Source organism: Dreissena polymorpha, chromosome 14 (genome assembly GCF_020536995.1).
Source record: "Dreissena polymorpha isolate Duluth1 chromosome 14, UMN_Dpol_1.0, whole genome shotgun sequence".
NCBI lineage: Eukaryota > Metazoa > Mollusca > Bivalvia > Myida > Dreissenidae > Dreissena > Dreissena polymorpha.
In genome coordinates, this window is record NC_068368.1 from 72788541 (window position 1) to 72813849 (window position 25309).

The following is a 25309-nucleotide window of genomic DNA, read 5'->3' on the forward strand; positions in this document are numbered from 1 at the left end:
TCGAATACGGTTCATAAGCAATGGATATGTCTTTGCTCCTAGTTCAAAATAATACATGTTGTTGCTGCTCGCAGATGTGTGGTTAATGCCCACTGATAGAACACTATAAAATATGCTTACTGAATGGCGTCCTTTTGTGTAGCAATGATTCAATGATTTTATATCACTAATGTAGTAATATACCTTTAAAGAGCCTAGGACTAATCCGCACTCCATGCAATGATCCATGCTTACATGTATAAGACAAATAAATATATGAATTGTTATTCATATATTGACCAAGGAAATGTCTTAATTTTGCATAATGTAACTCGAGGAATTAAATTACATTTAACAAATAACTAATAAAAAATGGTTTGTAAATCATGTCAATTAGAGTAAAACAAATATATATTTGATCCTTTGCCTATGTCGAGTTACTTGAAGAAATTAATTCTTCGTCTACATTAAATGAAACTTTAAAAAAATAAACACTGATACAAATGTGGCCTTTTATGAATGATGGTGATAATCGACACATCAATGAGGCTTCTTTTTTATGAAACCGATTGTTACATAAATAATATTAACAGAGCATTCTTTGATGATTTGGTAGAGATTGCAATATATAAAGTTTTGATGCTGATGATAATACTGATGATAACTATTGCATGACATGCTTATAGTGCTGTTCAGGATATTATAAAACGAACCACGTATCGTGTTTTCCTGTTAATCATCATTTTATTGAAAAAACATTTCTTGCAAACCAGTTTACAGTTCACGTTTAAAACAAAGTTTCAATTATATGGTATGCTTTCTTTCTTTAATGCAATAATAACAGCCATAAAATATGGCGCGTCTTACTGATATACTGTTAACTTTTTGTCTAATGAATCGTGTCATTATTTATATAAAGCGTATAAAATGCGTGTTTAAATTCATACACTTCAGCACGTAAACGAATCTTCCGTCCTATATGAGAGCAGACGTGTTCAATTATGAGTATAAATATTTCTGTCTAATGTCTTCTGATGTGATAGAACAAGAAGGTATATAAAGAGGTTTTCTGGCGACTCCTTAACAAAATGAACTCCAGCTTTGCCCCATACCCGATAAAATCCATTTTGAATTGTCATTATCTGTTTCGGTCCGACGGGATGTGATTACTCATTTTTGTGTATCGTTATCGGCATCACAAACGTTACATGTAAATCGTCTATTTATGAATAAACAATCGATGGATGAGATCAAAGCATGCTCCATGCATGTGATAAGTTGCCCGTTGGGGAATTTAGACAGGGTTTGATTGTGGATTTTCGACAGTTACGTAAATTCGTGTAAGCATTAAGTATAAAAGACAGGTTTTCGTAAAGTTTGCGTATACATGACATAATTTCTATTCTTTAAACAATACAATCTACAATTATATCATTCTACGCAGTCAATACACAGAACTACTACAACTCATTATAGGATACACTTCATAAGCACACATTGGGTGGTGAGATACTATATTAACGCTTTAAGATATTGCTTGACGCCATTCAGTTTATAAAAACGCATACCGTATGGTATTACAAAAACGCATACCGTATGGTAGTTGCCGGTAATCGCTTAAAAAAATACTAACTTCATTGATTAATATAATTACATTAATTGTTAATGTAATTGTATATTACATAAAATTGTCATATAACATAATCATACTAGAGTAGCAAATGGTTACCAAGTACACACAAGAAAAAGTACATCTTCTTACACCTGCCTTAACATACAGCAAGAAAATACTTCGTCAGTAAATTCTTACTAACAGGACAATACAAAACATTTATTTCGGTTGAGGTTAAAGATCTATAAATATAAGAGTATTCGGGTCAGCTAAACACATATTCCAAGTTCCAAGAATATCATTACGTAAAATAGATCGCAGGTCACTGAATCAGCAGAAAAATATACCTAGGAATTTGACAAAAAAATGAAATATCTATTAGTACCAGTAAGTACTTTAACAAAAAAATATCTTGCGGTGATTCCGGAGATGGGAGTAACACCTTAGCCCTATTATCAGTATTTAAAGCTGTGCGCAAATAATATTTTGTTGTTTTGTTTACAGGTATAGTTTTTGTAATTATTTACATTTTGGATATTCATTTGTTGTTTGTATTATTTTACTAAGTGCGGTAATTTATAGTTAATAGCTGATATTAGTTGTATTGGGATTTTATTGTAGTACTTAAGGGGTGTTGCTGCAGTTTTGCTGATTTTTTTCCATCTAATAAATTTTGCTCAAAATTTATATTTGAGTAATACATACTAATATTATATGAAAAATGAAATAAAAACAAAGGGTCGCCGGCCTTGTTTTGCTTTTATTCACCATTATATAACATGTACTTTTTCATTAAAACTGAAAAATCTCTAATTGCATAAAAATGATTAATAACCTATGAAATTGGCAACATGTAGACATTATATAAGCTAAGATATATCATATACCATTTTATTAAACCACAAACTACCAAAAAGATGGAGAACACAAGTTAAATTTTAAGAAATTTAATTTTTATAATTTTTATGTCACCCCAAAATACGTCAATTTTTTACTATTTTAACCACAAAAATGGAATTACAAAAAGTTCTATCTAATAACTTTTTGCGAAATTGCTCAAATATGTTCATCTACGTATTGTTATCATAAAACAAAAATAAAAGGGGGGGGGGGTCACCGCACTTTTAACAGAGATTTTTTTGTTCAACTATCCCTACCGTCTATGTCAAATGTCATAAAATACAGCAATTAGGCGAAACACAAGTACCGGTACATAGACTGTTAGAGATATGCATAAACATTATTGATTGTTTACAATCTTAATTGGGATCACAACAGTTTACAAAAAAACACACAACACTAATTCAATATTTAATCACAAACATAAGACCATACAGTATCAAACTCAACCTTAATCATCAATAACAGGGACTTGTTGTCAAATTTCGGCATGATTTGAAGTTTGTGATTAAATGCTTTTAATTGATTAATGTAAACAACAGGACTTAAGAGTTCCAGGAAAAAAAAAACAAGAATGAAATAAAAGAAAGAAAAAAAAGTTAACTGCACCTGGGATCGAACCACTGAGTACCTATTATGAACCTACTCGGTCATTAATTTGTGATGATTCTGATAACAAAACTATTGGGTTGTGAGAATAGCATAGGTGTTGCTATAAATATATCCTCGGTTAAATAAACTGCCGCAACACCCCTTAATAATATTTAATTGTTAATTCTACATGATTATTCGGTATGTAAACAGTTCCGTAAAATGTATAAATACTTAACCTTTTAAACTTTTATAATATAACAGGTATTAAAATATATGCTTATTAGTGTAAGTTACTTATGGTTCTGAAAATACTGTAGAGACATTTTATTTCAAATTCTACATGACATACTATTATAAACTGTGCATGCAAATTCACATGTATATTATTTTAATATATTACAATATTTTTTTACCTTGTTTACAGAAATAAAATTTGGACCGCCTTATCAAAAGCGTTATTTTTGAATTAATACCATCAATCACCAGGCAAGGAATATATTTAATAATTAACGCTAAACGCAGAAATAGAAAAACAACATTTTCATGAATAACATTTAGCACACACAAATATAAATATCGAAATGTCCTATAACATCCAAACCATCCCGAGTTAGGATTAAAAGTTAATCTGTAATTAAATCTACCGTTTAATATGTCCTTTTGTTTCCAGGGTTACACAGATAAAGAAAACGAACGCTCTAATTTGATTTAAGGTTCGTACATTAATTAGAAAAAATCCAAAAATCAACAGTCAACTTCAAATTATATGTTCACACTTGTAATGCTGGATAGAATATATTCGTTAACAAAACAAACATAATAAAAAAACAGCAAGATCATGAACCTTTAGATTTAATTGAGCTGTTTTGTTATTTGGTTACATAATTGCTTGTCATAAAACAGGTCGTAGAAACTAAAAATATGTTTAATAACATAATGTGTTATTGTAATATTAAATAAACATAATGGTAATCAAACAACTTTAACGCATTAAAGATGAAATATTAAACGATGCATATCTATGCGACCAAAATCTTAATGTAAAGTAACACTATCAACAATATATTTATATGTTTTGAAACGGCGTTTATTTATATTTTTAAATTTGGCCGTTACGAATGGTTCATTATCTCATTTCCACGAGTTATTAAGTCTTGTCCACGCGTCAGTTACGCCATTGGCATGACTAACATAGTCGTTCAAACACGTTAATTATTTTCAAAATGACTGTCTAAGTCCTACCAACTAGTGAATACAACGTGGAGACGATTTATTATTTCGTTGAAACCAGGTATTAAGTCGTATTAACGACATAAAGAGAATACTTTATTAGTGTGATTGTTTACTTAAATTTAACCCACAGGTGAAAAAGGTTTACATGTCGAGGCCTGCCAAGACTTGTAAGCCTTTCTGAGACAAGTGGGATACATTTAAGTACACATTTCACACTAACATTGTATTCTATTTATCCTACAATATTAAATTTTTTTTTATTCCTGATGCAATCAAAATAGTAGTATTTTATTGATAAAATAAAAGCAAAAACACATAAAATTAACTGAATCTAACATTGCGTAATAATATTAATTGTGATCTTTCCCGTTTACGGAACTCGAAATAGTCCTTAAAAATTCCACGCAAAAGAAGACTAACGAGACAAAATATCACTATACGCCTCAATTCAAATTTAATCAGCGTTCCAAATGATACACACTTTAGTAGAACACAGGCGATTCTTGTTTCACCACTGTAACATACCAAAAAACAAAAATGGCTGCCATCTTGAAATTTACAAATTGTTTAGACACCAACGTGGAGCATTTATCCCCGCCGATATTGTTTATTTTAGTCTATAAACAACTCTTTTTTTCACACACAGTTTACTTACTGACATAAAAAGTAAAACATCTTCTGGTTATTGTTCTACTCACCGAAGTTGTGTAATAACCGTGTTTATTTTCGTAAAGTTTAATTTGCTTCCATGACTAGTTAACATTCTGGACACATTTCTTCGTCGCCATCCACCTTTTCCATTTTAAAGCACTGGATGTAAGCATGCAATTCTTTGTGGATAGACATTCTTTGATCGACTGACAAAGTAACGACTTAATCATCAAATAAATTACCCTTTTAATTCAACATCGATTTTCTTCGAAAATTTTAAGAACAATTCACTGACATTTTTATTAAATTTAATCCATCAATTGTTCAACAAAACATCGCGTTATTCGAGTACATTCGACATTTCAATAAAATCGAAAATGCAGTCTCACCAGTTTCATTCTACTTTAATATCCAAACAATGTTGTATAAATTCATAATATTATAATAATCCATCGTAAACACACACACACACTTGTTAACTCGTTAAACGACTGCGTACCCAATGACCTGAATGACGCAATCGGGGGTGAAAGGCCAAACAAAGTAGTCCCTATGTACATGATCTATCTGTGGGATAAACCGTATCTAAAAATATCCGTTGACAAAACATTATCTTTTCTCTATGAGTCCGATTATGTTCTATAAAATCATTTCGCTGTAGGATAAAAATTAATACCCTCACAAGGCACATCTGAGCCACCGTGAATGTTTGATTCAGTATTTCCACCGTGTTATGTTACAGCTACTGTACATAGCTTATGATCAGGTAGTATTCCGGGCATGGGTACGTGTAATATAATATCACTGCATTGTGCTTAAATACAAATTTTTGTTAGAGCAGTTTTCGGTTTCGGTTTCAGGTACATGGTATAAATCTACTTTGTTAAAGGACCACTGATGCTGAAAGCTAAACATTTACGCCAAATATTTAAGAGAAAAACAAATGTTTTAGTAAACTAACTATTAAAGTGTCAATTTAGGGATTAAATTCAAGGGAATTGCTTAACTTACACAAGGAAGCCTTAACGTCGCATATCTTTAAATCGGGTTTAACATTTAAGAGTGGTTCTTTTCTGTGTAATGAATAAATGTGTTTATCATATACTAACTCATTCGTGACAGGGTAATATAAAAAGGGTTTGTACTGGTGAATATTGACTGGTGAAATAAATTGAAAGCTATTTATTAAATGACAGAAATACATGTATCGTCTAAATAACCATAGCAAACAAAAGAGCACTATAAGATGTTTCATTAGATTTAAATTCTGAAAATTGAAGTTTCAGAGGCGAACGTTTAAGCTTTGTTTGCTAAACCTTATTTAATAGATTGGATACCGGGCATGGCCAGAATTAACACCATGATTAATTTTTGAATATACATTATACGACATGCTTTTAGAACAACGCTCGGAATCGTCAGTTCTGAGAAAAGAACTTTTCAAAAGAATATTACTTTTCCTGTGAATCTCTGTGTCCTGACTGGTTTACCCAAGGGGCAGTATGTCAACAACATAGAGGACCACTTTACATTTTCATATTGTTTCAAGAAGATTGTCTGAAGTTATTTTGCTAGTAAGGTTTATATTATCATATACCAGCGTGTTACAGGCGATGATGAAAGTATTTTACGTCATCAATCCATACTTGGTTACCGAGGAATGGGTATGTATATAACATGTGACCCAATGCGTCCAGACAGCTTTGAAGGATTTAAACTAGCTTTGTAGACGACCTCTTAACTATGTAGTGCGCCAAATATGAAGCATCCGGAACTTGTGGTTTGAGAGACCATTTTTATGAATTCATAAAAAAATAGTTAAGATGCTGTGACCTCTGGATACGGGGCAGAAAAACAATATCATCTTAAAAGAGGCTGATTCTTGCTAAGTTGTATTATTATTATTCGTAGGCTGGTAAGTCTTGCTGACAGGATCAAAATCTTGTCAATGTTACATGTTCTTGTAATAAAACATTTTTAGATCATAACATAGATGTACCCATAACTAAAGTGGTACTCTTGTTAATTTTAATGTCAAGGGCCGGCACCCCAAGATGATGACTCCGTAAGGAGTTACCCACAGCTACAACAAGACACAAAGAAAGATACCAACAGGGTCTTCCGAGAAGGGGGGTGGAAGAGAGATCCAATAGGACGGACATAACGGAATCGACACGGCTAGTACAACGGACATTGACAGGTGAGGCCTATACAGAGACGGCTCAGTGTGTTTGCGGGAAAATCTGTAAGAATGTCAGGGGTCTCAAGATCCATCGGTCTAGGAAGGGTTGTCAGCCTAATCCGGAGCAGAGACAGTGCACAGACTTGTCTGGTGAGACACAGGAGGACAACAGCCAGGAAGAACACCACAGTGCTGAGGATCTCCACGAATCTGAGGTGGAAGAGGTGGATGAGCCTACAAGAACAGAACATGATCTTGGTAGCCAGTACAGACGACAGACTAGAGCGCATCTTATGGCCAGCTATGAACGACAACAGTTTAAGGAGTTGGACGAGGATGTAGATTGCATCGTGGAACAGGTGTTACTTGGAACAGTAGAGAGGAAACTGAGGAGTGTGTGTAGATTGATATATGCAGTCGGGAAGGAAAGATTTGGTGTGACACCATCGGAAAGGAAGCAGACCACAGTCTCCAAGAACAGACGGCAGATATAAATAGAGAAGTTGAGGAAGGACCTTCGCAACTTGAGGAACCAGTACAGACAGACATCAGAGCTAGAGAAAATTGGTCTACAGGAACTACGAGACCACACCAGAGGCAGACTTCAAGACCTGAGAAAAGCGGAAAGGATACGGAAAGCAAGGAGGGAGAATGTCAGACAAAGATCACGATATCTTTCCAATCCCTATGGTTTTAGCAAGAACGTTTCTGAAGAGAAGAAAGCGGGACAGCTGATTTATTCTAAGAGGAGGTTGAAGAGCATCTGAAGAATACGCACGATCAGGCGAGACATATGCAGATGGAGGGACATGAACGCATAGCCCCAGTACCCATGCCCACTGTTGCATTGACTGAGGGAGAACAACCTTCAATGAGGTCCAAGAAATAATCAAGAAAGCTAGATCAAAGTCAGCACCAGGTCCAAATGGAATACCTTACAAGGTGTAAAGGTCATGCCCAAAACTGCTGAGACGGTTGTGGAAACTATTGAAGGTGTTCTGGCGTAAAGGAGATGTACCTGTGGAGTGAAAGCGAGCAGAAGGAATCTTCGTCCCAAAGGAAAAGGTTTCCAAGGACATTGGACAGTTTCGAACAATATCATTGTTGAACGTAGAGGGGAAAATCTACATGTCAGTGGTTACCAGGCGTCTTACAACATTCATGACCAGTAATGGGTACATTGACACATCAGCACAGAAGAGAGGTGTTCCAGGATTTTCTGGCTGCATTGAACACACATGCGCTATTAGCCAGTTAATCAGGGAAGCTAAGATCAACAAGACAGATCTCACAGTTGTATAGCTGGATCTAGCAAGTGCGTATGGCACGGTACCCCACCAGGTAATAGAGTTTGCTTTGAAACACCACCATGTTCAGAACATATTCAGAGCATTGTCAGAAGCTACTACAGAAACATCAATATGCGCTTCATAACAAAGAACTTTGCAACATCCTGGATGCAGCTTCAGAAGGGGATTGTAACCGGCTGCACAGTGTCAGTAGTACTGTTCATCGCCGCTATGAATCTCATCATCAAAGCAGGAGACAGGGAGTCAAGGAGACCAAAGACTCAGACAGATTTCAGACTTCCACCACAGAGGGGATTTATGGATGATCTGACCATCACAACAGAGTCCCACATACAAGCCCGATGGATCCTATCAGCCCTTGGAAATGTTGTCATGAGCTAGAATGGCCTTCATACCAAGGAAGTCAAGATTTCTTATCTTGAGAAGAGGCAAAGTCTGGCAGAAGATAACACTCAGGGTACAGGGCGAGGATATCCCATCACTTATTGACAACCCCGTCAAGTGCTTGGGTAAATGGTTTGACACCACACTGTTGATAGCAGAAATAACACAGAGCGCATCAGGCAGCAACTGAGGAATGGGCTTGCAAAGATGGAGGGAACGGACCTACCGGGGAAGTTCAAGGCATGGCTTTTTCAGCATGGCCTCCTGCCCCGTCTTCTGTGGCTGCTGTTGTATGAGATCCCAACATCGACGGTTGACAGCTTGGAAAGCATGATAAACAAGAGTCTAAGACAATTGTTCGGACTTCCATCATATATGACAAGTATTGGACTCTTCAACAGAACCGGAATGTTGCAGCTCCCTCTTTCAGGAGTACATAGTTAGTAAGGCAAGGCTCGTGTTGACCCTACGAGACTCTAGAGACATGAGCATAAGGAATGCAGGGATAGAGGTCAGAATTGGAAGAAGATGGTCAGCACCCAATGCAATTGAGCAGGCAGAGAGTCGGCTGAGACATCAAGATATAGTGGGAACAAGTTGTCAAAATAGACAGTGACTCGGCTTGAACACTAGACAACCGTGGAGTTCAGCCACAACAGTCCAAAGATGAGAACTTGTTCAGAGCGAAATCCGAAAGGAAGAAGAAGAGACAAGAAATGTGAAAGCAGTCCAGATGGGGAGCCAGGGAAGCTGGACAAAGTGGCAGATAACAGGGAGGAAACTGTCATGGACAGATATCTGGAAGTACCAGTTTTTTCAACTGCAGTTCCTGATCCGGGCAGTTTATGATGTCTTGCCAACACCGACAAATCTCCAGAGATGGGGGCTGATAGAGACAGCAGAATGCAACTTATGTGGGGGAAGAACTACCCTGGACCACATCATGTCCTCGTGTAAGGAAGCACTTGCCCAGGGGAGATGTCGCTGGAGACATGACCAGGTACTCCGAGAGGTAGCTGATTCACGTGAGAGACACAAGGAGACACAAGAAGAAGGCGCGAGTACATGCAGGGGCAAAACACATCAACTTTGTACCAGCAGGGACAGTAACGAAGGGTACAAAGGAAGGACATCCGAGTATCCTAGACGGCATACTAAGTAAATGACTGGGAACTACGGGCAGATCTTTGGAAACAGCTGCAGTTTCCAGACATTGTCCACACCACCCTACGTCCAGACATTGTGATGGTCTCCGAAAAGACAAAGAAGATCATTCTGGTAGAGCTGACTGTACCATGGGAAGAAAGATGAACTCAGGCACACGAGAGAAAGAAGGCGAAGTACGAAGATCTCGTCCAGGAATGTAGAGAGGCCGGGTGGAGAGCATAGAACTACCCGATTGAAGTCGGATGCAGAGGGTTTCCTGCACCATCGCTGGGAAAGATGTTCCAGGATATGGGAATAGTGGGACAGGCGAGAAAGCTGGCCATTAAGAAGGTATCACAGGCAGCAGAAAGAAGCTCCAGCTGGCTGTGACTAAGGAGGAACGCCAGTAGCTGGAAGCCATCCACTAATGGTTAGTGCCTGATCAGCACTTCCGCCCGAAACTTAGAGCTTGTCCTAGGTTTAAAAGTGCGAAACAAGCAATGACAAGTGGTACCTAGCTGACGACATTAGTAGAAAGCAGTTTGTCTGTATTGTACAACAGTGTAGTAAACAAAAAGTAACAAGCCTAGTCTTCTAACATGTATTCCAGTAATGTATTATGAAAACAACATCACTCAATTAGAGTTTTAATTGAGTTAAATGAGTTTTAAGTGTTATAATAGGCCCTTATTGTTGTAAATGCGTTAAAAAGTTCAATAATGAAACTGTGTTGACAATCTGAATCTATTTGCGACTATGTTGTAAGTAGGATGGATCAGAAAAGTTCCTTATGGAAGAATACTCGTAACATGGTGGCATATAATACACTGAAAGATAGAAACACATCAAACACATATGCCGAAATAAGAAACAACGATATTTGTTTAACCAAAAACGCTTTATTTACACTAGCACACAATTTGAAATAAAACCGACAAGATATTCATATACATTTCTACCGGCAAGATTACATGCATAATATAGAAATAAAACACAAGAACAACGGGTTATGATCCTAAAGATGATGCAGGTATTACGAAAATTCAATAAAATCCACCGTTCCACATAAAATGAGTTCCACTTTTTTTCTCATAATAATTACAGAGGACAACGTTTCTGACTGTGTTTTCATATAAAAAGTTGACAGCAGAAAACATTAAGAAATTTTATATATAATACTTAATATTTTATTATTTAATTTCAACTAACAACCTGCGACATATCATTCATAAAAATAATTTTATAATAATTCGTTATGCATAAGGATGAAAAAAATGATATCATGCATTTTGGTGCATTACCGTTTGTGATTTATCCTTCCATGCTATTTGTGGGCGCATATATGTGGTATTGTTTATTTATTGATTCTATTGTGCGAGTGTTTGTTATTTAACTAGCTGGGTTGTGTAGAATTATACAACGAAACATTGTAGAGGGCATTATCACTTCGGCCATTTTGTTTTTCTAATAAATTTTACTTTTATCCTAAGAGACGTCGTATGTACAGAAGTGTCCGAAATAAAAATAAAAATGTACACATATTAGAAGCAAAATAGACTGTTCAATGAATACTTTGCGCATGCTTCAAATGTGTACAGGGTTTAAATAAATGTTATGAAAATAAGACGTATTGCTATTTTCGTTTGAATCCAATGGTGAAGCAGACATGCGTTTAGCAGGTACAACAGAAGGAAGATATAATCAATCTATAATACTTAATAGTTTGTAAGAGAAAGTTCTTTTGGTAAAAACAACTGTATTATTATAGTTAGAAATAGTTCTATCAAAGTACGTTTTCTGCAGATTGTACATATTACATCAAACAGCTATTGCAAATTGGCAACACAAATCAAATACAACATTTTGAATATGTAAAATATTACATCAAATCAATGATAACAATATAAACAAAGTAAAACTAACTTTATAACTAAAACGTTGCTACACACACTTATATAGCTTGGTTATGTCCTTTGTCATACTACTAATGTAAGTTATACCGCGTGTATAAATAAGTCAATGTCAACAGACTAGAAAACATTATACAGAGTTAATCATTTCCTCAAAAAAGAAATTCGCATCAAGCAAAATCAATTAAAACCTATCAACGATATCACACGGGGCAAACAATTGCGTGTTTTTCTTGTCTAAAATAGATTTGTATCTTGTTAAGCTTCCTACACGAATATGAAGTTTCTGTTATTCTCTATGATATTTTATCAATCTTACCATGGTATTACATTTACATATTTTTCGAAATGTGTTTTAACGACATGCCTGAACGACGTATCATTCACTCTCGTTAACAAGATAACATCTCTTGTTATTGAAGAACGGCCTTCGAATAGTCCTTTAAAGCGGGTATATACGATCTTGTCAAATATTTATTTATTAATATAAAATGTGTAAAAACTTATTATACATATATTTCAATATAAACTAAAATAAAAGTTAAGAAGAACATGTGTCGAAAAATGCTAAATAAGCCAGATATTTAATTCTGAAATCGAAAAAGGCTGTACAGCCGAATTCGCCAGCATGTATATCATGCATGTACGATGTGAATCTAAATTTAGTTTAACGGTTCATTTGAAATTCCTGCAGCGATATCGATTCATACGACACACGAACACTTACTAAAAAGACGAATGCATCGGTTATTGTAGGAAAATAATTACGAATTATCTTCGTCACAATCGGCTCTGGGCGCTAATTTGTATTTGCTGTATTTTATGAAATTCGTCTTAAATGTATCATTTTTCTTGCATATTGTGTGTTATTATAACATATTTGTATCAATATTTTACAATTCAGCACATATAAAAATCGTATATACCCGCTTTAAACTCCAATACGACTTGAGCTGTTCAAAGTTTTCCGCCGACAAAATCCACATCATTTCAAAACAAGATATATATTGCATTATTCATGACGTCATTTACGGACAGTCTTGTTCATCCGATTTATCTCTGCAGTCAGTCATTCTGTCACACACCCACGACTTCGGGATACACGAGAGATCCTTCTTGCATTGGAACTGTTCAGCAGTGCAACCTGGAAACAATATATGGGTCGTGCTCTGTGAAAAGGGGGTTTAAGGCAAGGGCGTAAAGTGTCGTCCCAGATTAGCCTTTGCATTTCGCACAAGCTAATCAGGAACGACATTTCGCTTTTATGATACTTTTCGTTTAAAGAAAGTTTCTTGTTAGCACAAATCAAGTTTAGGCGGAAAGCGTCGTCCCTGATAAGTGTGGGCAAATTGCACAGGCTTATCTGGGACGATAGTTTACGCACATGCATTAAACCCCCTTTTCTCGGAGCGCGGCTCAATTATGTATGAATACGACAAAACATTGGGACACTTTATAAGCGTGTGTATGCAAATATGTGTGTAATCGTATTAATGCAAACATACATGTAATCCAATTTATCTAAATGTATTAGTGATATTTTTTATTTAAATATACCAAGTATTAAATTCTGACTTTTACTAATGGCCAACGTGAACTATAAAATTCTGGTTTGCAAGAGTTAAAAATTAATGGTCTACAAACATTTCAAAAGATGTAGCTGCATGTATTCAAAAATACTGGTCTGCAAGGCTCCAATTAGGAAGAGTCTCAATAAAGGATATAAATCGTATTTAACCCTTTGCATGCTGGGAAATTTGTCGTCTGCTGAATTTCTAAAATTAGCCATTTCTTCGTTTTTTTTCAAAGATTACTATCAGAATAGCAAACAGTTAGGATCCTGATGAGACGCCACGTTCTGTGGCGTCTCATCTGGATCCAAACTGTTTGCAAAGGCTTTCGAAATTCCGTTCCAGCGCTTAAAGGGTTAAAGTTACCAATTATATTAACAATCGTTTGTATCCACTAATGTACGTTAAATTAACAGTTCAATTACCCGATCTTTTAGTGGTAGGCGGCAGTGTTGTAACAATCTTAGACGCCGCAGTGCTGTGTTCTGCAATATAACAAATGAAACATATATCTAAAATGTTAAGAATATATTCCTTGCTGTAATATAAAAAAGAGTTTTACAACATCAAAAATGGTTCTCGATGTACGCTACCTCAAGCTAGCGGGCTTTGGATTATTGATCTTTGATCTACCAAAATATGTATTGATTATTACGATGTTTTGCTGAGAATCAGAAAAAGGTTAAGCTACATGCGTAAATCATGATAAACCGTGTAAGGAACCTTTTTTGAGAGTTGGAACTTTGGTATCGTGCCTTAAAGGGATCTTTTCACGTTTTGGTAAATTGACAAAATTGAAAAAAAGTTGTTTTAGATTCGCAAGTTTTTGTTTTAGTTATGATATTTGTGAGGAAACAGTAATACTGAACATTTACTATGGTCTTATATAGCCATTATATGCATCTTTTGACGATTTAAAAACCTGAAAATTATAAAGCGTTGCAACGCGAAACGATTGAATAATTTGGAGAGTTCTGTTGTTGTCGTTTAATTTTGTGAATCTACAAAGATTGCTTATATCAACTATAAAATACGTCCCTTATACATATTTGGCAGGATGGCCGAGCGGTCTAATTGGTTTTTACTTCAGGATTCCGAGGGTCACTGGTTCGAGCCCTGCTGCGGGCTACTTTTTTTTCCGTTTGTTAATTTAATTCTCGATGTTTTATTTGAGCTTTTTAGATCCAATGTTTACATTTATAAATATAAAGCATTTAATGACAAACTTCAAAACATGCCAAAATATGTGAAAAGGCCCCTTTAAGCGGCGGAAAATATTTAATAATCAATACGATGTTTAGTATTATATATGTGATAGTTACGATGTGTAGTATGATATATGTGATTGTTTAACGTGACACATTCCAATCCTCTTGAAAAGAAAATCATCCTGGACAATGCATGTATAAATTCCATACAAAACAGCAGTCTGATAGTTACACAAGAGCATATGATTTCATAGAAACATCATTAATACCATACTATGATGGTAAACACCACTAAACAAATGAAATATTGATTTAAATCACCCCTCACAGTGTTAGTATTGTTGTTTTAATGTGAAACAAAAAAAAAAGAAAAAAACTAACAAGAAACCAAACATATTTCATACAGGAACGATATGTATAATATTAATCATATTTAAACGAACAGGTAGTAATGCTCAAAATCCGTGGAGAATGTATAACCATTTATGACAAGACCATGAATGTGTACGCTTACCCTCACACCTATAGTTGTTCAGGCGGATGTCATCCACCGCCATGTCTACACCAAAGATCGTGCTCTCAGTACGTAGCGCCGTCACCCACAGACGTAGAGAACGGAAGTCCGGTACGTTGATGCACTGACGTAACCAGGCGTCGTGAAGCTCCAGAGGGTCCGACGTCCAATTCAAGACCTCCTTGCGCGTGGAAGGGTCCTCCAACCATACCTGTAAGAAATACGAATAGTTACACTTTCAGTTTGGTTAAACAATACAATCATGGTCTTCAGTTAAATAAATGTTTTATGAATAATTATTTAAAAGATTGCACATTATAAGGTTGAAGCTTGACCTCGCGAACCTTAATGCCTTATCTATATGTAATTAATTTAATCAGTTCATTTGAGTCGCGTTCTGAGAAAACTGGGCAAAATGCATGTTAAAATGCCAAAAAATGTCATAAAAGCGGAAAGTGTCGTCCCTGATGAGCCTGTGCGAACTGCACAGGCTAATCTGGGACGACACTTAATGCACGTGCATTTTTCCCAGTTTTCTCAAAACAATTCTAATTGAACCTCGTTCTGGGGGACCTGGACTTATGGCATGTGCGTAAAGTTAAGTAACATATTAGCCAGTGCAATTTGCAGAGAATAATCTGGGACAAAATTACGGGTATAAACTGGATTTTTGCTAAAAAGAGACTTCCTTTTCACCAATAAAATCCTACAAACGGAAACTGCTGTCCCTGATTAGCATTAGACCGGTTTTTCCAGAGCGAGGCTTAATAACTTGTTTCCAGGTTACACGCACCTTCATGATTCCCGCGGCCGTATCCACAGGAGACGTGGAGTAGATGTGGTAGTAGAACTCGAGGCTCTGTCTGAAGCCGGTGTTGAACACTGGGGAGACTATCGAGGCATTGTCTCCCTTGCTGCCTTCGTTCGCCTCGGGATACATGTAGTATCCTGAAAACAATTTAAGAAAGGCAAATACATTAAATGCAAAAGAAAAGCAGTATTATATTTTGTAATCAGTATTCCTGTTATCGAATATCAACCAATCAAGACATAGCTCATTTTTATTTGGCAAAATTGTAAAGTCAGCGAGAAATGCAAACGGCAGATATCAAACTGTTCCGCATTTAAGGCAATCTGACACTAAAGAAGTCTGCGAACCATCTTATTGAAAAATGCATATGATTGAAGCCAGCCAATAAAAAACAATTGTGGCAATATACATTGATCTTTCGTTGTTTATTTAGATGGCAGCGAAACGTTTGACTAACAAAACAGACATTGAACAACGTTACATCAAACCTATATCAAAGGAATTGAAGGTTAACGTTGGATGAAATATACATGTATAACCAAGTTAATCTTTACCCTCATCGCTCCTAATCCCCTTACATACATTGACTCGTACGCCGTCCGTTAGAAGTGATATTGCAATGTGCAGAAAAAGAATAATTGGCATATACCCCCCTTCCTTTGTATGTTTGTACACGTTTAATCAGGCGGAAGTGGAATAATGTTTAGCAAAGCTAATGTGGTGCCAGTCACCAGTCAACGATTGCGACAATTCGTGGATATATGTCTAAAATGAAATGGAAATTACAACAGTCCGAATAATAGTTATTGCAATCTTAACGTACAAAGTCATCGGTCGTAGGTTTTTCACGGCCATCGGTCTTGTACGTCTCAATGGGATAACGTGAGAAATACGATTCTTCCGGTTTGTCCTACGATTTTTACAGTCTTGCGAATCTCACTACACTGGCTTGTGGCAGTATAGAGGCGACAAGTGCATTCTTGGATTTGATTTTGTGCGAGACAGACGCGTTTACTGCGATTGTATAGATTGTACTTTCTTTAGAGGATTGTGACGTAAATTTATCTGGACTAACGGGTAAGCCGCAGGTTTTGCCAATTGCCTCATTAATTACAGCTTCAGAAACACCGCATGAAATATTGCCATGCAATACTTACTTTAACAAAATTGAAAACGAAACCTTCTAAAAGAACATGCTCTGGTACCAAGTTTCCCACCTGTTTGATTTCTAAACGTGTGGTCATTCTGCGGACCTGTCTTCAGTTTGGACGGTGTAGGGCCGGCGTGCCGTCTCCACTTGTACGCAGTGAAGTCTACGAACTCGTAGCCGCACATGTATGGGTGGTCGAACGTGCAGCTCACAGACTGCAGACCCAATAGAACTATTGGGAATAAAATAATATTTTAATTTATGGGCGCACAATTTCGCCTCGGATTTGCCTGTGAAGTCCGCACTGGCTAATCAGGGACGATACTAGTGGAGTCAACGAACTCGTCGCTGCATATGCACGGTTGGTCGACCGTACAGCTCACAGACTGCAGGGGCTCTATTGGGAAAAATAATTAAGCTTATTGCAAATGTCATTCCGGATAAGCCCGAGAGGTCCACACTTGCTAATAAGGGACGATAGTAGTGCAGTCAACGAACTCGTAGCCGCACTTGTAGGGGTGTACCAAATTTAAACCCATCTTACATTTCAATGGAAAAAAAATAAATTTAAATACAAAATAAATTATTTTGTTATTTTCATTTCATGATAGAAGCATCGTTTATACAATTTTAACAATGTATTCAAAAATGTTGCCTATGTACGCAACTTTAATGAATTTAACCTGTATTATATTTTTCATAAGAGCATTGTATTACATTGACAAAATATACTCTATAGTGCCATCAAACATTCTTTAATGATGTTGTGGGTACTTGACCTGTATAAAATTAAAATAAATAAACGTATATGACATTATTGCTGATTTCCCGTTATATCAGTCCAGTTCTGAGAAAACTGAACTTAATGCGTGTGCGTAAAGTGTTGTCCCAAAAAGCCTGTCAGTAGAAAAAGTTACAGTTATGTTGCACTTACTGCACACATCCCCTTCGTCTGACCCGTCCAGGCAGTGGGGCACTCTGTCGCACATGTACACTTTAGGGACGCAGCGTCCACTGCGACACCGGAACTCGTTCGGAGTACATACTAGAAAAAACGACAACAACTGAAAGACGTCACTTTTTTAGAATGCATAATAGAATAGAAGGCAAAAGCTTAATGAGGATTGACTCGCTGTTAAGGTTGGCACAACATTTATGATCTTCAATTTTGGAGCACACAAGTATAAAACACATCCAAATTTTGATTGCAAATCAGTGATTATTTTGTCATTTACAATATGTTTGTACTATTTTTTTGGCAAAGGCATGTTAACCATTTCCGATTTTTATTAATAATTAAAAAATCGTATAATTAAAGTAACATTACACGCATCTAACAGTATAATATGCTATGTTTTTCGGTGTCTATCGCAAACCTTGTTTATTTTTGGCGTTTTCACTTCATACACACTTATATTTGTTACTGAAGCATTAACATACTAAAACAATATCCCGAAAAGAGAAAAATAATGCATTTGAATATCAACCGTACTTTCGTTTGACAACTGACGACAGAAACGATTCGTTTCCCTGAACGATTTCTATCCATACGACACACGAACACTAACTCCGATCGTAATAAAAAGACAGGTCCGTTCGGCTTAGAGGACTAGGGCAGTCATGTAAAATATCTAAATACTATATATTGTTTATAAACAACTGGTAGCAAGATGAGTTGCAGATAATTGGTCAGTTACCACATTTTAACTAACTCTTTTGACCTGTTAATTCTTTTCAGCTCAATTCAAAAGTGAAAAATTCTCATAATTTCACAAAAAAACAATAAAGCTGCCCTTTAACGTCATTTAGCGTGATATGTGAAGTCACTTTAAGAAGCCAGATACTACGTAAAATACTCATGAAACGTTATGTATTATTTGGACAATTACACACAGCAGAGCCAGGACGGACGTTTATGATCGGGCCGCCGCCGACAAATAGGACCGGGGCCGATATGATCATATTTTTTTCCGGCGGATACAAATAACTTCCCGTTTTTGACTTCACTTGATTAGTCCGTACAGTAATGCTATGTATTACATGCACATCATACCACATCTCTCTTCATCGTACTCGTCCAGGCAATCCACTCGTCTGTCACAGATTGCGCTGGTCGGTATACACCGGTCCGTGGTGCGGCACTTGGCGTAGTTCGCTGGGCATACTGGGGAATAGACGCAAACAACAATCAGCATGGGAAAACTGGGCTAAATGCTTGTGCGAAAAGTGTCGTTCAAGGTTAGCCAATGCACTTCGCTCAATAAGTCGGACAAACTAACGTGGTTATTACAATATTTCGGACAATTTAAAGTGTTAAATACCATAAGTGGGGCTATCTAATGTGGTAAGTGCCACATGTCTTGCAATTTAACGTTGTTATCACCATATATCGGGCAATATATCGTAGTTATTACTATATGTCGAACATTTTAACGTTGTTATTATTATATGACGGGCATTTAAACGTGGTTATTACCACATATCTGGCATTATTACCATATGTTGAACAATCTAACATGGTTATTACCATATGTGGGGCATTCTCCCGGCTTAACAGAAATATCATCTAAAGCGATGAAAGGTCTGACGATATTAGTTGAATCTCTGACGTTGCCAACGACGTCATAGGTAACATTAACGACGTCGCCCTCTTTCAGCGATATTTGAAACAGCGTCCAGTTTTCTTCAAAAGTAACTTGAGCGACATGTGAACGTCTTACACATCCAGCACAATCAACCTATACAAGACAGACAGACAGTTTATTTCAATCCAATAAGGCATTTAAACCCACGAGGACATATATACAATACAAGTGTTGACGAACAGTGTAGACTAGAATACAAAATTTTAACAAAAGTTGTAGCTGTATGTTTCCAACATTTGGAGAAGATCACTTTGAGAACAATATTTAAAAAAAACATACATGCAAGATAATTCTGAAACGTTTTCTAAGCATTTAACCAATCTATTTTAAAATATTATACAATATGGTCTTATCTTAGAGGTTTTTCAATCAACTACTTTGGGTAGTATAGCTGCCTATATTTATTTTTGTCCTTAACCGATTACTAGATGATATTCTAATAACAATTTAGAAACATAGAAATTTGTTTTTAAAATGTAGCATACATTTATCCTGATTTGTTTCGTACTATCAAATAGCATCATATAAGCATGATAGTATGTTGTTTAAAAGAAGCCTTTTAGGGCTGTATTCTAAACATATACATCGATTTAACAAACAATGACAAAAGAGTAGTTATATATACACATTTACATAAATATGCCATATTACACCACTTTATCCTGCATTAAATGGTTTCTCTACATCGACCTCTTCGGATATGTTTATAAAATTAATTCAATTTTACTATTACGAAAAAACAAGTAAAATAACCAATCGCAAAGAAACCTTTAAATACAAAAATATAATATAGTTAAATCATTTAACTTGTGTGAATTATATATCTATCACAGAGGGTATTTTAACATCTATGGAATTAACATTAAGAGTGCCATAGATATATATGCCTTACCGAAACGAAAATGTAAGACTGATATCATAGGCAACTGCTATCACTAATCTGTACTTAACAATTAATAACCACTTTTCATATATTTGTCGTACCGAAAGAAACATGTAAGACAAATATTGTGGAAACTAGACTTATAATGACACGTTATAATATATTAATTGTAAGATCTTGAACTACATTATGATTTAACGAGTAAGACAGACATTATAGATGTTTATATCAAGTCAATATGGTCAGAAAATATAGTTAAGATATGTAATAATAGTAACTTAATCAGGAAATAACGTACACATAGAATAGCACATTATGCAGTACATTTTGTAATTATGTTTAAACTCTCAATCCGCATTCGCAACTCAAGTCTTAAATTAAAACATATATAAAGGCAAGAACGTACTTTATAAATTACAACTGTTGCAATTGTATAGGTTCTCTTCTAAAAACATATAACTATATATAGTTATATGTTTTTAGAAGAGAACTTATACAATTGCAACAGTTGTAATTTATACAGTACGTTCTTGCCTTTAAATAGAATAAACAAATACTACTAATGTTCGCATGGCCACTGTTAAAGGGATCTTTTCACGCTTTGGTAAATTGACAAAATTGAAAAAAGTTGTTTCAGATTCGCAAATTTTCGTTTTAGTTATGATATTTGTGAGGAAACAGTAATACTGAACATTTACCATGGTCTTATATAGCCATTATATGCATCTTTTGACGATTTAAAAACCTAAAAATTATAAAGCGTTGCAACGCGAAACGATTGAATAATTTGGAGAGTTCTGTTTTTGTCGTTAAATTTTGTGAAACTACGAAGATTGCTTATATAAGGTATAAAATACTTCATGTATATGTACTCGGCGGAATAGCTCAGTAGGCTAAAGCGTTTTTACTTCAGGACTCTGGCAGGACTCCAGGGGTCACTGGTTCGAAACCTGGTCCGGGCAATATTCTTTTCCTTTTTTTAATTTTATTCTTGATTTTTTACTGGAGCTTTTACGATCCAATGTTAACATTTATCGATATAAAGCATTTAATGAATAAGTTAAAAAATGCCAAAATCTGTGAAAAGGCCCCTTTAAGTATTTCAATATAACAACATCCAACAGCTTAAAGTCAGTGCGTAAAAGTAGCATCAGAAAAGTATAAAATCTACATTGATACCAAAACAAATCACTTAAATTATAGCATTCCATTCTGGGAAAGAAGTCTAAACACGCAAAATCAGTCCTTATATATTTATTCAAAGTTATTTCAGTAAATGAACTGTATTGTGTGAATTAAAAAAATCTTTTAAATGTGATATTTTCATGAAATTAAATTAGCATTACAAATTAAAACGGCTATTTCCGCCTACACTGCATTTTCGCAAAGAAGGGACTTCTTTTGACCAAAACAAACCCATAAAAGCGGAAAGTGTCGTCCCTGACCAGCCTGTGCGGACTTCACAGGCTAATCTGGGACGACACTTTACGCATTTGCATCTAGTCCCGTTTTTACCGAGCGTGGCTCAATAAGAATTATTCGTACGTAGATGTTGAAGTTGATGTCCGCCTTCATCTGGTAGTAGAAGGAGAAACAGTGCTGGACGTTGTTGAGGCGGAACACCTGCCGCATGAAGATATGGGAGCTGGACTGTATACCGTATGCACTGATGAAGAACATGCGGCCTAAAATAGTAATAGTGTTATAATGTTCAAGTTTATCAAACTTCTTAAGAGTTCAGACAAATAGTGTTAAGGAAACTAGCTGTGTTTTGTTTAAAATGCTTGAAAATGGGAGATTTTTTTATATAAGTAGTATAAATGATATATTTCTCACAAAGATAATAAGCTTTGAATAATGTAATAATAAACTTGTTGCAATTATTAAACTACGTTTTTTACATTATGCGGTCCCTATGTTTTAACCTCATCTATGTGACATTTTGTACTAAAATATATTGTATTTCATTCATTTTTAAATGTATCTTTTATCTTAATGATGAATGGTTTGTATTTAATTGAAACTCATGCTGTTATTGCATATGTATGTTTATGACGATGAGCTGTAAATATGATCTGTTCTATTTTCTTGTAATCAACCTCGTTGTGGACAACTGGACTTAACTCTTTCAGTGCGGGAACCGAAATTTGAAGGCCTTTGCAAACAGTTTGGATCCAGATGAGACGCCACAGAACGTGGCGTCTCATCTGGATCCAAACTGTTTGCTATTGTGCTAGTATTTTTTTTTTAAATTCGAAGAAATGTTAATTGTAGAAATTCAGCAGACGACATTTTAGCAGACGATAAATTTCCCAGCATGCAAAGGGTTAACGCATGTTCGTAATGCATGTGCGTTAAGCATGTGCGTTACATGTCATTTCAGATTATCCCGTGAAGTCCGAACAGGCTAATCAGGGGCAGCATTTTCATCCTTCACTGGGACTGCACAGGATAATATGACACTTTGCGTACATGCAAGGATCCCAGTTTTCACAGAAAGTGGTACAAATAATTGTCGTGAACATATGTTTCTCCGCATTGTTATTTGCCAATGTATACAAGGATCATGTGGTATCAAACTCTATACAATCATTAATGAGTATGTATCTTCTTGCTACTTCATTTAAGTACTATACTGTCAATAGTCCACGAAATTATTTACATAATACATTTGAGCCGTGCTCTGTGAAAAGGGGGTTTAAAGCATGTGCATAAAGTGTCGTACAGATTAGAATGTGCAGTCCGCACTGGCTGATCTGGGACGACACTTTCTGCTTTTATGATATTTTCTGTTTAAAGAAAGTCTTATCTTTTCAAAACTTCAGTTTAAGCAAAAAGTGTCGCTTTGATTTGCCTGAAATTTTGTATAGCCTACCTTCGTTAGAACCGGAAGTGTGGTCCCGGAACCCCTTGTTATCAAGCTCCTCCTGGACGAATGTGGCATTGACGAGCCACCAGTCAGTTCCGTCCCCAACTTCTTGTCTGAGCCCACACAGATTCCCGTTCTCAAAAGTGCACAGATAGCTGTCTTGTTCTGTTGGTAAAATATCAGACCGTTAGAATTGCTTATAACATAAGACTCGTGAAGGAAAAAACGGAGCTGAATGCATGTGCGTAAGCTGAAGTCCAAGATTAATCAGGGACATCACTTTCTGCTTTTATGGATTTTATTAATGAATGGTCCGTGTCATGCCTGTTCGGACTGCTCAGGCTAAGATGGGATTGCACTTGACGCCAATGCATTTAACCCAGTTTTCCCAGAACGAGGTTAATATGAAAAGCGGATAGGCCCGAATAGTATAAGGTTGTTAGCACCATCAGTTGGGCTCGGGTTGACAATATTTAAATACCTTTAAAAAGTGTAATATTGTCCAGCGATTTGATGAACCAAATGAGCAGTAACACAAAGTTCTCGTCAAACAACTCATTTATTAAACTCGGTTCACTGACAGCGTTAAAAAGATGTTTACCTACTCAATACAAAATCAGGTCCTCGTTAATACATGTACAATGTATTATCAGTATGGTCGAGTACATACTACTATGATACACTTACTGGTGCACTGTAGCTCGTCTTGCTGACTGTTACAGTCCACCACGAGGTTACAGCGAGCCTGTTTTGGGATACACTTGTCCTCTTCTCGACCAATACCTCGACACCAGAACTCCCGATCAGAGTTGCACACTGGTAAAGACATACACAGATGAGCCGCCATTGATTTACTGGGCTTAATGCATGTTCGTAAAGTGTCATCCGATATAAGCCTGTGTAGTTCTCACAGGCTTATCAGGAAGACTCTTTACGCTTCAATATAAGAAAGTGTTTGTTAAAAGGAAACACCGTTTTAATGAAAATCTAGTTTAAGAGGAGAGTAAAGTCCCTGAAAAGCCGCTGCGGACTGCACAGACTTATCTGGGACGACACTTCACGCACATGCATTAAGTCCATTTGTTCCCGAATCATGTTATAACTATGTATGATATATCTATAGTTATTTTGCGTAGGTCCACAACACTGTTATTGAGACAGGCCTAACATGAGCGTGAGTCTACAAAAAGCTCTTAATGTGTTTTCTTTTAAAATAACGCCCGCGTCAGGTAACTCCAGTGACAATCATGTAACCTCAAAAATATGGTACAAATCAATTGTTTAATTTGAACGTCTGAAATTGATGCCTCCGTGAAAGTAAAGCATAAAATAATGCCTAACAAGCTTATCATAATGCGCTAGCAACGATATTCTTTATTATGCGAACAAGTGATTGTTTTACAGGAACGAGTGACAAATGATCTAACGCAAATTATAAATGTTATTAGTACGTGCTTGTTAAACATTCTTTTAAACATTTCTGAACGTAAATTTTGTCTATTTGAAATGTACTTATATAAAAGTTTTCCGGTTCAACCCATTTATGCCTAGCGTCCTGAAAAAAGGACATTGCAAACAGCGTAGACCAAGATGAGACGCCGCATAATGCTTAAAAGGAATTTCTTTATGAAATATTCTAAATATAGAAATAAATATACTTGACATCCCTAATTTTGGAAATAAATTGATCCAACTAGAAGGATGGGAGAGTCAACTAGGCATAAATGGGTTAATGATACATTTACTCATCAGATTGC

At 36.0% G+C, this 25309-nt stretch overlaps 1 protein-coding gene across 1 annotated transcript in view; it reads right to left on the reverse strand.

Annotated features, from left to right (window-relative positions):
• Positions 1–12357: 12357 nt before the first annotated feature.
• The window catches only part of LOC127857034 (uncharacterized), a 70573-nt gene continuing 57621 nt past the window's right edge, over positions 12358–25309 (reverse strand). The window contains exons 32-42 of the mRNA XM_052393311.1: positions 24240–24368; positions 23559–23717; positions 22229–22368; positions 19683–19893; positions 19209–19319; positions 18090–18200; positions 17223–17387; positions 15988–16142; positions 15195–15405; positions 13898–13957; positions 12358–13045 (exon numbers count right to left, since the gene is read on the reverse strand). Coding sequence (XP_052249271.1) covers positions 12930–13045; positions 13898–13957; positions 15195–15405; positions 15988–16142; positions 17223–17387; positions 18090–18200; positions 19209–19319; positions 19683–19893; positions 22229–22368; positions 23559–23717; positions 24240–24368 — 1568 coding nt within the window. The 3' untranslated portion in view covers positions 12358–12929. The remainder of the gene's footprint in view (positions 13046–13897; positions 13958–15194; positions 15406–15987; positions 16143–17222; positions 17388–18089; positions 18201–19208; positions 19320–19682; positions 19894–22228; positions 22369–23558; positions 23718–24239; positions 24369–25309) is intronic.